Source organism: Hemiscyllium ocellatum, chromosome 8 (assembly GCF_020745735.1).
Source record: "Hemiscyllium ocellatum isolate sHemOce1 chromosome 8, sHemOce1.pat.X.cur, whole genome shotgun sequence".
Classification (NCBI taxonomy): Eukaryota; Metazoa; Chordata; class Chondrichthyes; order Orectolobiformes; family Hemiscylliidae; genus Hemiscyllium; species Hemiscyllium ocellatum.
Genome location: NC_083408.1, coordinates 28,516,322 through 28,533,636, shown reverse-complemented (window position 1 = coordinate 28,533,636; position 17,315 = coordinate 28,516,322). Strand labels below are relative to the sequence as shown.

Below are 17,315 nucleotides of genomic sequence, written 5' to 3'. Positions count from 1 at the left end.
AGTACAGCCACAACATGACCTCCCAACTCCAATTCCCAATGCACTGACCAATAAAGAAAAACATACAAAGTGACTCCTTCATAATGAGAGGCATAGTTAGAGTGAATAGTCAAGACATTTTCCCAGGGCGGAATGGCTATCATGAGGGGGCATACTTTTAAGGTGATTGGAGGAAGGTTTAGGGGAGATGTCAGAGGTAGGTTCTTTACACAGAGTAGTGGGTGTGTGGAATGCGCTGCCAGCAGTGGTAGGAGAGTCAAATACGTTAGTGACTCTTGGATAGGCATATGGAAGGTAGTACTTGAAGGGTATGTAGATTTGTTTGATCTGACAGTAGGTTAAAGGATCAGCACAACATTCTGTTCTATGTTCTTACAGACATGAATGAGTTGTTTTAGTTTTCTGTCACCTATTTCCAATTCTTTGCGAGCAAAGCATGGTTGTGGATACACCAACTTTCACAGTCTGTTAAAGATGCAGCCTTTTGGGTGCCTTTGAAGGTGGATTATCTCATTTATCCTTTCAATAAGGGAAGTTGCAGAGAGAGCAGTTCAATACAAAATGGTAAGCGAAAACAGTTGCAGGGAATGTTCTCCACATACCAAAAGAGAAAATGCTGGAAAATCCCAGCAGGTCTGGCAGCATCTGTAAGGAGAGAAAAGAGCTGACGTTTCAAGTCTAACTCACCCTTTGTCAAAACTGTTGGAGAGAAGAGCAGTACTACTTCAGGGTAGGCATTCCTGGAAGAGAGGTGGCAGTGGGTTAAACACTGGATAAAAGCAAAATACTGCGAATGCTGGAATCTGAAACCAAAAGATTAGGCAACATTATAGATACAACTCAAAATGAGTTATGGTAACGCATTTTTAAAACTGCAATATCTTCAACAGTTTTCCTTGCTTTAAACCAGTACCTATTCCTAATTTTTTAGTCCAGTTCAAAACAAAAGTGATCTTTTACAGTATTTTATGTTTAAGATCAGATTTAGATTAGATTAGATTACTTAGTGTGGAAACAAGCCCTTCGGCCCAACAAGTCCACACCAACCCGCCGAACTGCAACCCACCCAGACCCATTCCCCTACATTTACCCCTTCACCTAACACTACAGGCAATTTATCATGGCCAATTCACCTAACCTGCACATTTTTGGACTGTGGGAGGAAACTGGAGGAAACCCACGCAGACACTGGGAGAATGTGCAAACTCCACACAGTCAGTCGCCTGAGGTGGGAATTGAACCCAGGTCTCTGACGCTGAGGCAGCACTGCTAACCACTGTGCCACCGTGCCACCCACAAATGCCTGAAAAAGTACACCTACAAACACAGACTTACCATTTCACCATAATTCTCTTCAGAGAAGAAAGCTGTTGGTGGCGTACAATTCAAGAGGCGCTAGGATTCCTCGAAGATCTGACTTTAAGAATATGCTTTATTTGCAGTTCAGGATATCAGAGGCTTCTCCTTCTGTTGTGACCAGGAAACTGCAATGAAATGTGTTCGAAATTGTACTCAAAGGATGGTAAATTGCGACCTTCTGTACTTTAGAGGGCTACAGAATCATGGAATAAGATTGTAGAGACTCAGTTGTTCACAATACCAAAGACGAAGATTGCTAGATCCCTAATATTATTAATACAGTGCAGGAAAATGAATGGGGTAGAAGATTAATCACAATCTAGTTGAATGGAAGAGCAGGCTTCAGTTTGAATGACTCACTCCTGCTCCTATATTATTGTGTCCTCTATTTAGAAATTTAATTTCAACTATCTTACCAATTTCCTCTGTAAGTCTGACTTCCAATACACAGCCTCAGTGAGTTGTGACAGTACTCAAAGAAAATGTTAGAAATTCGCCTATTGGATTGATTTCTTACTAATCTTGCCAAGTTCTATTTAGCTTTTTCTAGTTCAGAAAATTGTTTTTGAAGTGGAGTTCACTTGCTTTTACCCTTATTAGTGCAATTCAAATGGATGTGATTTGATAGGTTGATTTTAATGAGTACGTTTTCCTTTCCAATTTCAGATACTGTCACAAACATTATGACTGGAACAAGGAAGGTGACAAAGATGTGAGTATACAAGTACTAATCCATCCTGTGCAGTAGAATTACAGTTTTAAACTGTAGGGGCTCAAGTCTTGTAGCCCTTACTTAAGGGAGGGAGGAGGGGAGGTAAATCCAATGTGTAGCTGTACTTCGAGTTAAGTGAATACCAAGATGGAGAAGCTCCCCAGAGGACTTGGGCAATTTGTTAAATAGTGATCAGGGCAGTTGTATTCAGCACTTCAAGAGTATATGGTGCTATTTATTGATGTTTACGTACTGGCTTGTCTCACATAGCTAGTTAAGTTAGTCAAAAACATATTAATATTGTTAATGAGACATTGTCATGATTTTTTTTCTCTTGCTCATAATCACAGTACTTTGAAAGGTAAATGGTTACATAAACAATACAATTATTTCATTAGGTGTATCTTTCTCTACTACGTATGTATTTGTCACCTCCTGATATTCATTGTGTTGGACCAATCCGGATGGAAATACTAGAGCCACAGGCAAATCTTCAGGCTGCACTGCAAGTACTAGAACTGCACCACAGCAAACTTGACACCACAAAGGTACTGTCAGTGTTGTACCTGGACAAGCAGATGTAAAATTCAGTGCCACTTTTTTAGTACTTGTCAACAAGACTGAAACTGCATAAAGAATTATTGCACTAAAGTGCTAAAGATCCTCGGTTAATGTTGAATTTGAAATATGAGGTAGGTGACTTTTTTGTCTGTTCTATTCTCCAATAAGGAAGCAAACTTCCAATTATATGATCTCACATGTCAAGTGCAAACTTGTTAGCTTGGTTGGCTCGAGTCCTCTTTAGCATTACTGTGATGTCTTCTCTGACCAGTAATGCAACTCCTCCACCCCTTTTACCTCCCTCTCTATTCCACCTGAAGATTTGATATCCTGGAGCATTTAGTTGCCAATCATGCCCTCCCCTCAACCAATTCTCAGTAATAGCAATAACATCATATTCCCAAGGCAAGTCACGGTGATAATGGGAGACTTCAATATGCTGGTGGACTGGGTAAGTAATGTTGCCAGTGGATCCAAAGAAAGGGAATTCATAGAATGCTTACAGGATGGCTTTTTGGAACAGCTTGTCATAGAGCCCACAAGGGAGCAGGCTAATCTGGACCTAGTGCTTTGTAATGAACCAGACTTTATAAAAGATCTTAAAGTAAGGGAACCCTTAGGAAGCAGTGATCATAATATGGTAGAGTTCAGTCTGCAGTTTGAAAGAGAGAAGGCAAAATCGAATGTAATGGTGTTACAGTTAAATAAAGGTAATTATGAGGGCATGAGAGAGGAACTGACGAAAATAGACTGGAAGCAGATCCAAGTGGAGAAGACAGTAGAGCAAAAATGGCTGGAGTTTGTGGGTATAATTGAGGACACTGTACAGAGGTTCATCTCCCCAAGAAAAGAAAGACTATCCGGGGAGGGATTAGACAGCCATGGCTGACAAAGGAAGTCAGGAAATGTATGAAAGAAAAAGAGAGATCCAATAAAGTGGCCAGGAGCAGTGGGAAATCAGAAGATTGGGAAGGCTACAAAAAGAAACACAGGATAACAAAGAGAGAAATAAGGAAGGAGAGGATCAAATATGAAGGTAGACTAGCCAGTAATATTAGAAATGATAGTAAAAATTTCTTTCAATACATAAGAAACAAACGACAGGCAAAAGTAGACATTGAGCCACTTCAAACTGATGCTGGAAGCCTAGTGATGGGTGATAAGGAAATAGCAGGAGAACTTAACAAGTACTTTGCGTCAGTCTTCACAGTGGAAGACATGAGTAGTATCCCAACAATTAAAGTGAGTCAGGGGGCTGAGTTGAGTATGGTTGCCATTACAAAAGAGAAAGTGCTAGAAAAGCTAAAAGGTCTTAAAATTGCTAAATCTCCTAGCCCTGATGGGATACACCCTAGAGTTCTGAGAGAGGTGACTGAGGAAATAGTGGAGGCATTGTTTGAGATCTTTCAAAAGTCACTGGAGTCAGGGAAAGTCCCAGATGATTGGAAGATCGCTGTTGTTACCCCCTTGTTCAAGAAAGGATCAAGGCAAAAGATGGAAAATTATAGGCCAATTAGCCTAACCTCGGTTGTTGGTAAAATTCTAGAATCCATCGTTAAGGATGAGGTTTCTAAATTCTTGGAAGAGCAGAGTCTGATTAGAACAAGTCAACATGGATTTAGTAAGGGGAGATCGTGTCTGACAAACCTATTGGAATTCTTTGAAGAGGTGACAAGTAGGTTAGACCAGGGAAACCCAGAGGATGTGGTCTATCTAGACTTCCAAAAGGCCTTTGATAAGGTGCCACATGGGAGGCTGCTGAGCAAGTTGAGGGCCCATGTGTTTGAGGTGAGCAACTGGTATGGATTGAGGATTGGCTGTCTGACAGAAGGCAGAGAGTTGGGATAAAAGGTTCTTTTTCGGAATGGCTGCCGGTGACGAGCGGTGTCCCGCAGGGTTCAATGTTGGGCCCGCAGCTGTTCACATTATATATTAATGATCTGGATGAAGGGACTGGGGGCATTCTAGCGAAGTTTGCTGATGATACGAAGTTAGGTGGACAGGCAGGTCGTACTGAGGAAGTGGGGAGGCTACAGAAGGATCTAGACCGTTTGGGAGAGTGGTCCAGGAAATGGCTGATGGAATTCAACGTGAGCAAATACGAGGTCTTGCACTTTGGGAAAAAAGAATAAAAGCATAGACTACTTTCTAAACGGTGAGAAAATTAGTAAAGCCAAAGTACAAAGGGATTTGGGAGTGCTAGTCGAGGATTCTCTAAAGGTAAACATGCAGGTTGAGTCCATGATTAAGAAATAAAAGCACCGTTGTGCTACTGAGACTTTATAAAGCTCTGGTTAGGCCCCATTTGGAGTACTGTGTCCAGTTTTGGTCCCCACACCTCAGGAAGGACATACTGGCACTGCAACGTGTCCAGCAGTGATTCACACGGATGATCCCTGGAACGGTGGATCTAACATACGAGGAACGGCTGAGGATCCTGGGATTGTATTCATTGGAGTTTAGAAGATTGAGGGGAGACTTAATAGAAACTTACAAGATAATACATGGCTTGGAAAGGGTGGACGCTAGGAAATTGTTTCTGTTAGGCGAGGAGACTAGGACCCGTGGACACAGCCTTAGAATTAGAGGGGGTCAATTCAGAACAGAAATGCGGAGACATTTCTTCAGCCAAAGAGTGGTGGGCCTGTGGAATTCATTGCCGCAGAGTGCAGTGGAGGCTGGGACGCTAAATGTGTTCAAGGCAGAGATTGATAGATTCTTGATGTCACGAGGAATTAAGGGCTACGGGGAGAATGCCGGTAAGTGGAGTTGAAATGCCCATCAGCCATAATTGAATGACGGAGGGGACTCGATGGGCTGAATGGCCTTACTTCCACTCCTGTGTCTTATGGTCTTACTAATCCAAGTCCTAATTCATCTGCTTTGCCTACTATACTTCTTGCATTAAAACAAATGCACCTCAGACCACCAGTCCCTCTGTGTTCATCCTGCTTTCTGCCTGCTCTTCCTCTTAGTTGCGCTGATTTTAATTATCTAGTTCCTTACAGGCTGTAATTACTGCTCCTTCCTGTCCACCAACCTCATTTGATTCCCATCCCCTGCCGCATTAGTTTAAACCCTCCCAAACAGCATTAGCAAAAGCACCCCCAAGGACATTGGTTCCAGTCCCATCTCCCCCAGGACCAGTCCCAATGTCCCAAAAATCTGAACCCTTCCCTCCTGCACCTTGTCTCAAGCCACGCATTTATCCTAAATATTCTATCATCCTTTTCTGACTCGCACGTGGCACTGGTAGCAATCCTGAGATTACTAGCTTGGAGGTCCTACTTTGACTTGGTTTCTAACTCCCTAAATTCTTCGTATAAGACCGCATCCCATTTTTTTTTTTACCTGATATCATTGGTGCCTACATGCATCACAACTGGCTGTTCGTCCTCCCCCATGAGAATTTTCTGCAGTCGATCCAAGACACCCCTGACCTGTGCACCTGGGAAGCAACATACCAATCGGGAGTCTCATTTTTGACCACAGGGAAAAGCCTATCTGCTCCGCTTATAATTGAATCCCCAAGACCATATAGACCTTCTGTACAGCAGAGCCAGCCACAGTGCCATGAATTTGGCTACTGCTGCCTCCCCTGGTGTGTCATCTCCCCCAACAGTATCCAAAACAGTATACCTGTTTTGGAGGGAGATAACCGCAGGAGACACCTGCACTATCTTCCTGCTCTTTCTCTGCCTTTTGGTCACTCATTCCCTTTCTCCCTCCTAATCTGAGGTGTGACCAATTCGCTAAATGTGCTATCCATGACCACTCAACATCGCATATGCTCTAAAGTGAGCCCATCACAGCACCAGAGCCATCATGCGGTCTACCAAGAGCTGCAACTGGACACACTTCTTGCACATAAAGGAGCCAAGATACCAACTGTGTCCCTGAGCTCCCACATTGAACAAAAGGAGCATAACACGGGTTATGGATTGATAGCGCACATTGAATAAATAAATACAATCTGGTAGGCAAAACACAACTATAGCTGTAGGATGACAAGAATTGGGTCCTGAATATTGAGAGGTTTTTATATGAAAGAAAAATAGGAAATCAAGTAAAGCTGGAAGGGTAGAACAGTTAATCAAATATGGCATTTGTGCAGTAGTTAGAGATTACCTTGGTTCAGTAGATTAGGATTCAGAATCCGTTTGGGTGGAGATGAGGAATGTTAGATTAGATTTGATTCCCTACAGAGGAATTGACTGCAGAAAATCCTCAAGGGGGAGGGCGACCCTCCAAAGAGTAACCCAACCAGACCCATTCTCCTACCCTATTTTTACTCCTGACTAATGAACCGAACACGATGGGCATGGCCAGTTCACCTGCCCTGCATATCTTTGGATTGTGGGAGGAAATCCACGCTCCATATTGGAGGGAAGAAATAATTAGTGGAAGTGATCTGTGCTCTTGCGCCCCCACCCCAGCAACAATAACCACAATGTGAAATAAAGTAAACGTATTGGGTTCTTGTGATAAAGCAATGGCAATAATCATGGCTGACTTTAATCGGCATATAAACTGAAAACTGGCAGTGGTAGTCTGGATAAGGCCAAAGAATAGTTTTATCATAGAATAATAGAATCCCTCCCAACATGCAAATTTTGATATGCTTTCTTCAAACAGCACATTTTTAAACTGACCAGAAAGCAGGTGATTTTTAGATTTAAATATTGTGTGATGTGACAGGATTAATTAATAACCCTGGAGTTAAGGCATCCCTAAAGAAAACTCAAAGAAACTAAAAATCAATAGACTTTGATCGACATTTAAGGGATATTTCAGCATACTCAGAATAATTACATTCCTACTGTAAAGACAAATATTCACTGGAAGACATGCCATCAAACTTATATGACTTGTTGGAGTATATTGAATGGCAGAGAGTAACCAAAAGGTCATCAAGAGGAAGAAATTAGAGTAAGAGAGAAAACTAACTAAGAATATAAAAACAGGTAACAATTTTCTGAAGATATTTCTTAAAAATGAAAGAGCAAGTATAGAGTAGATATTAAAGATATGGCAGACAAAATGACCAAATATTTTGCTTCTGTCATCGCAATAGAGCTTAAATGAAGTATTCCAGTAATAGCTGAAAATCATGAGGTGTTAGGGAGAATGTAATCAAGTTGCTTTATGACATTATCTAGGTATTAAAATTGACCATTCAGCAACACATCTTTCTGTAGTTCCTTGTTAACAAGAAGGAGTCTGTTCAAGCATGGTGATTGCATAAGAGTACATCCAATACAATTGTGCAATGCTGAGAACTTCTATTAGCTTCAACCTGCAGGGAAAGATTTGAAATTATTTGGTGCTTGTTGTTCAACTGCGTCTGTAACAGAACTATCAAGGGCAACTGAAGTGCTGATTTAGGAAGGTAGAACTATTTCTCCAAACTGCAGATTCATATTTTAAAATTCTGAAATCATACAAAGATAATAAAAGATACCCTGCATTATAAAAGAAGGTGCCAACAAACATAATTATCATAAGATCACAAATGAGCCATCAAGGCATTGCCTGCTCAAGGAAATTTCAGCCAACTGGCCATGGTTCATGTCAGGCTGACCACTGGGAGTTAGCAACCAGTTCAATTTTTGAGCACCTCAGAGCTGAACCTGATCCTTTTTTGAGTAAGCATATTCCAGTTGACGTCAATATTCACAAAACATCATAAGTAAGCATTGAAATTGTTGTAAAACATAGCATATATAGTGAACAGTATTTCACTGTGTTAATAGGCAGGGATGTTTTTCCTATTTCTGTAAAATTTCTATTAAAAATGTTTCTACAGACTTTGAATCTGCTACCTGCCAACACGCAAATCCGGGAGATCAGAGTATTTCTGGAGAATGTCCTTGAAGGAAATGCTCAGAAACGACGCTGCAATCAAGTTATGAAAGGGCTCCTTCATGCAGAGTTCCTTCGTGTAAGTCACTTATTTGTACTTGGACCCAGTGATTTAAAAATTGGTTTCAGGTAACTATTCCTCATCCAAGCATATGGTCTCTGCAAACAAAAGTACTTTACATTCTCTCTCACAATTGCAATGACAAGAAAGCAAGTTCCATCACTGCTAGTTGCATCAATTTCCAATGGGCTCAGCTCAATTTTATACTTTTGCCCTTTAAAGAGCCCCCACGAGTAAAATCATTTCCCGTTCAGTCCAACTCCAATAGACTAGACTGAGCATTTTCGATACACTTTTAGAAGCAATTAGTACTTCCCTTTTCATAACCTATTACAAAATCTTTAACAGGAATTGATTCTTACGGTGGATTAAGTACTGAGATTGTTTACCTCTGAGACTCTAATCGAAATTCAGAACCAACATTGGGAAGACCATAATCTCTGCATCCAAAAGTTTTAAGAGGTATTATTTTGGGCATAAATCCATATGGCACAAGTGTCCCTAATTTAGTAACCTCATCCAGGGATGTCAAGAGATGCTTGCCTGGGAACTCGGGTGAAAAATGATTTGAAATGTTCTTTTGCTTGAGACCATTTAGGCTGGAGTTCTGACAAATATATATTTATGCTTCCTATCTCTGGCCATAAATTTCTCAGTCCGATCTGTTTACTCAAGGTGAAACCTGTATACAATAACATCTCTGATACTGATTAATGTAGAATTTCAAGAAAAGTAGTTGAATAGGGTAAGGAAGCAGGGTAACGTGTACTATATTAGCCCTAGATAAAGCAAAAAGTGAGAAATTGAAATTAATTATTTGACAAAAAGTTTTATAAGGGCAATGGGATTATTGTGCCAGTTTACATGTTTTGTTTGGTAGGGCTGCAATGATGGCAATTTCAGCTTCGGTTAAGAATCTCATCAACAAATGTGGACGTAATTAGTCTAGGGATACACTTTAATGTAACACTGAGTGCTGTTTTGTGGTGATACCTTATTTTAGATGAAATGTTAAAGCAAATGGTTCCTTCCAATGTGTGTGATACGATTTGAAGAAGCAAAGGAAGTTCATTGGACACACTGGGTGCTATGCAGAAAATAGCAAATTGTATTTGGCTATTCTATGAGCGACTGTATTCCAAAAATACTTGATTGGCTGAGTTAACTACTTTGGCATATAAAGTGCACGTTCTCTTTTTTATCTAATAGATCCAGGAGCAGAGGATTTATCACCAGGAGGTGAAATGCATCATAACAGAGGAAAAAGTCTGTCGGGTCTGCAAGAAGAAAATTGGAAACAGGTTCAGTCACTAAATGTTTCTCCCTGTAGCAAATGGTTACCTGTGGAAATCTGACCTCCATTCACTCCTTGGCAAAAGTGGTGTTTGGAGTCCCCAAGTCTTTACCAAAAATACTAAATGTATTATGTTCATTTGACCTGTGACTAAAAGCCAGCAGTTATAATTATGTTTCCAAATGTAATTTATGCCCATAAAGAGCCATTTTAACTATATAACAATAGGTTCTGTTAGGAGAAGTAACAACAAGGGATAATGAATTAATAACATTGCACAAGAAAATTAACGAACAGGGTTTTAAGGTCAAATGTACTGTTTCATATGCTCCTTCATATATTCCCACTTTGATGAAATCATGATGCTTATCCAGTCATCTCGGTATATTAATTACTTCCAGGACTTTGGAACCGTGAAAATATTCCCTTCCTCAAAAAAGCTTCAGACTTCTATAAATAGGATCTTCACAGTGTGGAAACAGGCCAGGGTTGGCATAAAAACTGCTGTTTTCTACTTTTCACTTGCTTTTTGCAACATTTGGTGCTAAACTGCCAAATGGATCTTGGTTCTTGAGTTTATTAATTTACAAATGGCTTGCTGTTTCCTGGTATGAATTTTGCTACATCATTGTTCTCAGTATGCATAGAAATCCTGGTATTCATACTGTGTTGGATTGTTTCACAAGATGCACTATTACGAACTAATCCAAGCAAGGTGGATCTCTAGCAGCACATTTTCTTTGCTTTATTAATTTTATGACGCACATAATAAAATTAACAAAGGAGAAAGTGATGACTGCAGATGTTGGAGATCAGAGTCGAGAGTGCGGTGCTGGAAAAGCACAGCAGGTCAGGGAGCATCTGAGAAGCAGGAGAATCGACATTTTGGGCATAAGCTGTTCATCAGGAATAAGCCCTGATGACATTTCGGGCATAAGCCTTTCCATCAGGGCTTATTCCTGATGAAGAGCTTATACCCAAAATGTCGATTCTCCAGCTCCTCAGATGCTGTCTGACCTGTTGTGCTTTTCTAGCACCACAATCTCAACTCTGATCTCCACCATCTGCGGTCATCACTTTCTCCTGAGTTAATTTTATTATGTGTGTCCTAGAGGAAGAGTTGAATATCTTTTTTATTGTTTTGATTTATTGTAGTCATGGACTGAGATACAGTGAAAAGTATTGTTTTGTGTATTAACCAGACAAGTAATACCTCACGTGAGTACATCAAGATAATAGAACAAAATGGAGAATAGTGTTACAGCTACAGAGTGCAGAGAAAGATCAACTCTGATATATAAGAGGACCATTCATAATTCTGATAATAGCAGGGAAGAAGTTGTTCTTGAATCTTTGATACGTGTTTTTAAACTTGTGAAAATTCTGCCCAATGAAAGTGTGGAAGAGAATATAACTGGCATGGGAGGGGTCTTTAATTATTTTAACTGCTTTCCCAAGGCAGTTGGAAGTGTAGATGGATTCAGTGGAAGAAAGGCTGATTTGTATGGTGGACTGGGCTACATTCACAATTCGCTAATTTCTTCTGATCATAGAGCAGTTGCCCTACCGAGCTGTGATGCATCTGGATTGAATGCTTTCTGTGGTCCATCTATTAAAAATAGTAAGTGACATTGTGGGCATGCTGAATTTTGTTGGCCTTCTAAGGAAGTAGAGGCATTGGTGTGCTTTCTTGATTGAAGTTCAATGTGGATGGACCAGGAAAGATTGGTGATATTTACTCCCAGGAACATGTCTTCCAATCCATTTCTTGAAGTCGATGACCAGTTTCTTCATTTGTTGATGTTGAGAGAGAGATTGTTGGCCTCATAGCATGCCAGTAAACTTCCTATCTCTTTCATACGCTGTCTTATTTTTGTTTGAGATCTGACCCACTGGGGTGTCATCAGCAAATTTGTAAGTGGAGTTATGGCTGAATTTGGCCATAAGTCGTGAGTGTAGAAGTATAGTAAGGGGCTGATTGCGCAAACTTGAGACACTGGTGTTGAGGAACGTCGTGGAGGAAGTGTTGTTCCCTATCCTTACTGGTTGCAGTCTGTGGGTCAGGAAGCAGAGGACCCAGTTGTAGAGGATAGAGCGGAGTCCTAGGTCTTGAACTTTCTTGATTTTGGTTGGAATTGTGATGTTGAAGGTGGAGCTAAAATCAATAAATAGGTGTCTTTTGTTATCCAGATGTTCCAGGGATGAGCATGGGCCAGGGAATTGGCATTTGCAGTAGACCCTACTGTAATGATGGGTGACTTGTAGTAAATCAAGGAAATCTGGGAGTTGATATGTGCCATTACTAACCCCTCAAACCACTTCATAATGATGGATGTCAGAGCCACCAGGCAGTAGTCATGAAGGCTTGTTGCCTGATTTTACTTTGGCACCAGGATGAAAGTGATTGTCTTCAAGCAGATGGGGACCTCTCATTGGAATAAGAGAGGTCAAAGATTCTGTGAAATATTCCTACCAATTGGTCTGTATAGGATCTGAGTACAAGGCTGGGTCTCCATCTGCGCCAGTCACTTTTTTTCTTGGGTTCACTCTTTCACGAAGGTTGATCTGATCTCTGAGATGGCAACTAGGTACATTTGCAACCGAGACTATCTGGACAGGTGACATCACTTCACTGACCTTCTGTTTATAACAAACAGAATGTATTGAACTCATCGGGAAGGAATGCATTGTCATTCTGCCCAATTTTGTTTTGTAGCACATTATATTACCTAAGACTTGCCATAGTTGACATATATTCATAGGTTAGTCTGGGACTCTAGTCTGGTATTGTCTCTTACTGACCCTGATAGGTTTGCAAAGATGATTGCAAAGCTGGGGTCATAGCACTAGATGTATTGAGATGATAATTTCACCTTCAAAATTTAGGCCTATTGCATGTGACATGTTGGAAACAGCTGACCCTTTAGCTATCTATAACTTCATTTTTTAGATTTAAATGAATTTGAAGCTAACAAACTGATTCTCAAGCTCAAACTGTATATTTCATGTTGAGATTAATATAATAGATACAATAGATGCATATTTTTGTCCTCCCTCGTGGCAAGTTTGCTGACTGTTATTTATTAGCAAAAGAATAGCAGGTGGAAACCCCACCATCCTCCTACCTTTATCCTGATTCAGACTGCAGCTAACCAGAGCTACGGATCAGATGATAAGGTAGCTGTGAAGGCAGATACAGCGTGCAGAGTCTGAGAGGAAGGATAGACAATTGATAGGGTAAAGTTGCAGTCAGTGTGATAGGTTAAAATGTGTGTATTTTAATACAAGAACTGTCAGAAAGAAGGGTGATTAACTTAGCGCATGGATCGTTACGTGGAGCTACAATATTGTGGCCATTGCAGAGACTTGGATATCACAGGGACAGGAATGGTTGTTGGATGATCCAGGATTTAGATGTCTCAAAAAGAATAGCAGAGGAGGTAAAAGAGGTGGGAGAGTGGCATTGCCAATCAGGGACAGTATAACAGCTGCAGAAAGGGAGGTAGCTCAGGAGGGTTTGTCTACTGAGTCAGTGTGGACGGAAGTCAGAAACCAGAAAGGAGCAGTCACTATTGGGAATTTTCTGTCGTCTTACCAAGTAGGATTAAGGAAAGTCCCAAGACATTCTACACTTATGTGAGGAACAAGAAGACGGCCAGAGTGAGGGTAGGGCCGATTAGGGATAGTGGGAGGACCTTGTGGCTGGAGTCAGAGGTGGTGTGGTATGTCCTTAATTAATAGTTTGCCTCACAATTCAGTAGTGAGAGGGACCTTGTCGTCTTTGGGGGCAGCATGCAACATGCTGATTTGCTCAAACAGGTTGATATCAAGAAGGAGGATGTGCTGGAAATTTTGAAGAACATGAGGATAGATAAGTCCCTTGGGCCAGACAGAGTATACCCAAGATTACTATGGAAAGCGAGGGAAGAGATTACTGCCCCTTTGGCAATGATCTTTGCACCCTCACTGTCCCCTGGAATAGTGCCAGGTGATTAGATGGTGGCAAATGTTATCCCCTTGCCCAAAAAAGGAAGTAGAGATAACCCCGAGAATTGCAGAGCAGTCAGTCTGTAGTGGGCAAATTATTAGAGAGGATTCTGAGAGATAGGATTTATCATTATTTGGAAAAGCATAATTTGATTAGAGATAGTCAGCATGGCTTTATAAAGGGCAGGTCATGCCTCAGAAGCCTTATTGAATTCTTTGAGGATGTGACAAAAGACATTCAAGATAGAGCAATGGATGTGGTGTACATGGGTTTTAGCGAGTCGTTTGATAAAGTTCCAATGGTAGGCTCATTCAGAAAGTAAGGAAGCATGGAATACAGAGCAATTTGGCTGTCTGGATACAGAATTGGCTGGCCCATAGAGGGTGGTGATATTAAGCCTGGAATTTGGTGACCAGTGGTGTTCTGCAGCGATCTGTTCTGGGACCTCTGCTCTTGTTGTGGTTCTGCTCGCCGAGCTGGAAGTTTTTGCTGCAAACGTTTCGTTCCCTGGCTAGGGAACATCATCAGTGCTGTTGGAGCCTCCTGTGAAGCGCTGCTTTGATGTTCTTCCGGTATTTATATTGGTTTGTTCTTGCCGCTTCCGGGTGTCAGTTTCAGCTGCAGTGATTTGTATGTGGGGTCCAGGTCGATGTGTCTGTTGATGGAGTTTGGGGATGAATGCCATGCTTCTAGGAATTCTCTGGCTGTTCTCTGTCTGGCTTGTCCTATGATAGTGGTGTTTTCCCAGTCAAATTCATGTTGCTGGTTGTCTGAGTGTATGGCTACTAGAGATAGCTGGTCGTGTCATTTTGTGGCTAGCTGATGTTCATGGATGCGGATTGTTAGCTGTATTCCTGTTTGTCCTATATAGTGTTTTGTGCAGTCCTTGCATGGTATTTTGTAAACTACGTTAGTTTAGTATTTTTACATCCGCATCCATGAACATCAGCTAGCCACAAAACGACACGACCAGCTATCTCTAGTAGCCATACACTCAGACAACCAGCAACATGAATTTGACTGGGAAAACACCACTATCATAGGACAAGCCAGACAGAGAACAGCCAGAGAATTCCTAGAAGCATGACATTCATCCCCAAACTCCATCAACAGACACATCGACCTGGACCCCACATACAAATCACTGCAGCTGAAACTGACACCCGGAAGCGGCAAGAACAAACCAATATAAATACCGGAAGAAACATCAAAGCAGCGCTTCACAGGAGGCTCCAACAGCACTGATGATGTTCCCTAGCCAGGGAACGAAACGTTTGCAGCAAAAACTTCCAGCTCGGCGAGCAGAACCACAACAACGGATACCCGAGCTACAAATCTTCAATCAGATTTTAAACCTCTGCTCTTGGTGATTTTTATAAATTACCTGGATAAGGAAGTGGAAGGGTGGGTTAGTAAGTGTGCTGATGACACGAAAGTTGATGGAGTTGTGGATAGTGCATAGGTTGCAACAGGACATTGACAGGATGCAGAGCTGGGCTGAGAAGAGGTCCCGATAGAAGCATTACATCAAAGACGTGTGTCCAACACTGATCGTGTCTTTTGTTTACAGTGATTAAAAGTGCTTCCGAGAACAGTCCTGAACTGATGAGCATGCACGCTCTCTCTCGCGCGCGCTCTCTCGCGCTCTCTCTCTCCTCCTCTCGTCCATACTTTCCCTGGTGTTCTACACAGGTGTGTACCCTAAACCCCCTTCCCCAGACAATTTCTCTAACATTGTTCTGTACAGGGCAAGATGTAACCTGTCAAAAAGTTACAGTAAAATGGCACGCGCGTGCTATTTAGAGACTCACACCCCGAAAAGGCAGTAGCAGCAGCAGAAGTCGTGTTGATGTCGAATTCGGCTGTCCAGGAGAGGGGAGCGGGGGGGGGGGGGGGGGGGGGGGTGGGTGGGGGGGGGGTGTAGGTAGTGTTGGGAGCTGATAGGGGAGCATTCGAGGAGCGGTGTTGGGGGTTGACAGGGGTCACTGGTAGGGTGGGAGCTCACATGGGCTGTGCTGCTGCTAGTCTCCTGAACGGGGAACAGACTTAATAGAACACTCTGAGCTCCAGAGGAGAGGCATTGAATCGATTAACCAAAGAATCAATTATTTGAACAATGTAGCGCCCACCCATCTCGTTCGGATAATCGAGGTTCCCTGTATTTAGATTGCTAATGTTTTCCTTGTGTGTTGTTTTAGCTTTAACAGGGTAGATCATTATTTAGGATATGGATGAATTCTTCTAATTCTGTCCAAATACCCTGTATACCAACTGTAATGTGTAATAAATCAAAATCTAGCCCTCAAGCAGACCCCTCAAATATATTTTGTACCTGATTGCAGCCCTACTTCAGAAATTAAATACATCTTGTATTTTACAGAAAATTTGCTCTTATGCCTACTCATGCTATTTTTAAGCTGTTAGAACATTACAGTGCAGTACAGGCTCTTTGGCCCTCGATGTTGCACCAACCTGTGGAACCAATCTGAAGCCCATCGAACCTACACTATTCCATTCTCTTCCATGTGCCTATCCAATAGTTATTTAAATGCCCTTAAAGTTGTCAAGTCTACAACTGTTGCAGGCATAACATTCCATGTCCCTACTCCTCTCTGAATAAAGAAACTACCTCTGACATCTGACTTATATCTATCACCCCTCAATTTAAAACTATATCCCCTCATGCTAGCCATGGCTGTCTGAGGAAAAGGCTGTCAATGTCCAACCTGTCTAAACCTCTGATTATCTTGTATGTCTCAATCAAGTCACCTCTCCAGTGAAAACAGCCTCAAGTCCCTCTTAAGACCTTTCCTCCATACCAGGCAACATCCGAGTAAATCTCCTCCCGAACCTTTTCCAAAGCTTCCTATAATGCAGTGACCAGAACTGTACACAGTACTCCAAAGGTGGCCACACCAGAGTTTTGTGCAACTGCAGCATGAACTCATGGTTCTGAAACTCAATCTCCACCAATAAAAGCTAACACACCATATGCCTACTTAACAAATCGATCAATCTGGGTGGCAACTTTCAAGGATCTATATACCTGGACACAGATCTCTCTGCTCATCTGCACTACCAAGAATCCTACCATTACCAAGTATTCTGCATTCCTGGTCCTCCTTCCAAAGTGAATCACCTCACACTTTACATATTAAACTCTATTTGCCACCTCTCAGCCCAGCTCTGCAGCTTATCCATGCTTCTCTGTAACCTACAACATCCTTTGTCGCTATCCACAACTCTACTGACCTTAGTGTCATCTGCAAATTTACAAACCCATCCTTCTATGCCCTCAGCCAGGTAGTTTATAAAAATGACAAACAGTAAACCCAAAACAGATCATTGCAGTACCCCACAAGTAACTGAACTCCAGGATGAATATTTTCCATCAACAGCTGCATATGTACAAATCCCTTTCCATCACTAAAGTAAACATAACTGAATTGTGGTCATTATTACCAACCTCACCTACCTC

The 17,315-nt window shown here is 41.7% G+C and overlaps 1 protein-coding gene across 1 annotated transcript in view; it reads left to right on the top strand.

Moving 5' to 3' along the window:
* vps39 (VPS39 subunit of HOPS complex) overlaps positions 1-17,315 on the top strand; it is a 98,443-nt gene that overhangs the window by 76,740 nt on the left and 4,388 nt on the right. Inside the window, exons 21-24 of the mRNA XM_060828743.1 lie at positions 2,026-2,071; positions 2,470-2,619; positions 8,439-8,573; positions 9,765-9,856. Of these exons, the coding sequence (XP_060684726.1) occupies positions 2,026-2,071; positions 2,470-2,619; positions 8,439-8,573; positions 9,765-9,856 (423 nt within the window). The remainder of the gene's footprint in view (positions 1-2,025; positions 2,072-2,469; positions 2,620-8,438; positions 8,574-9,764; positions 9,857-17,315) is intronic.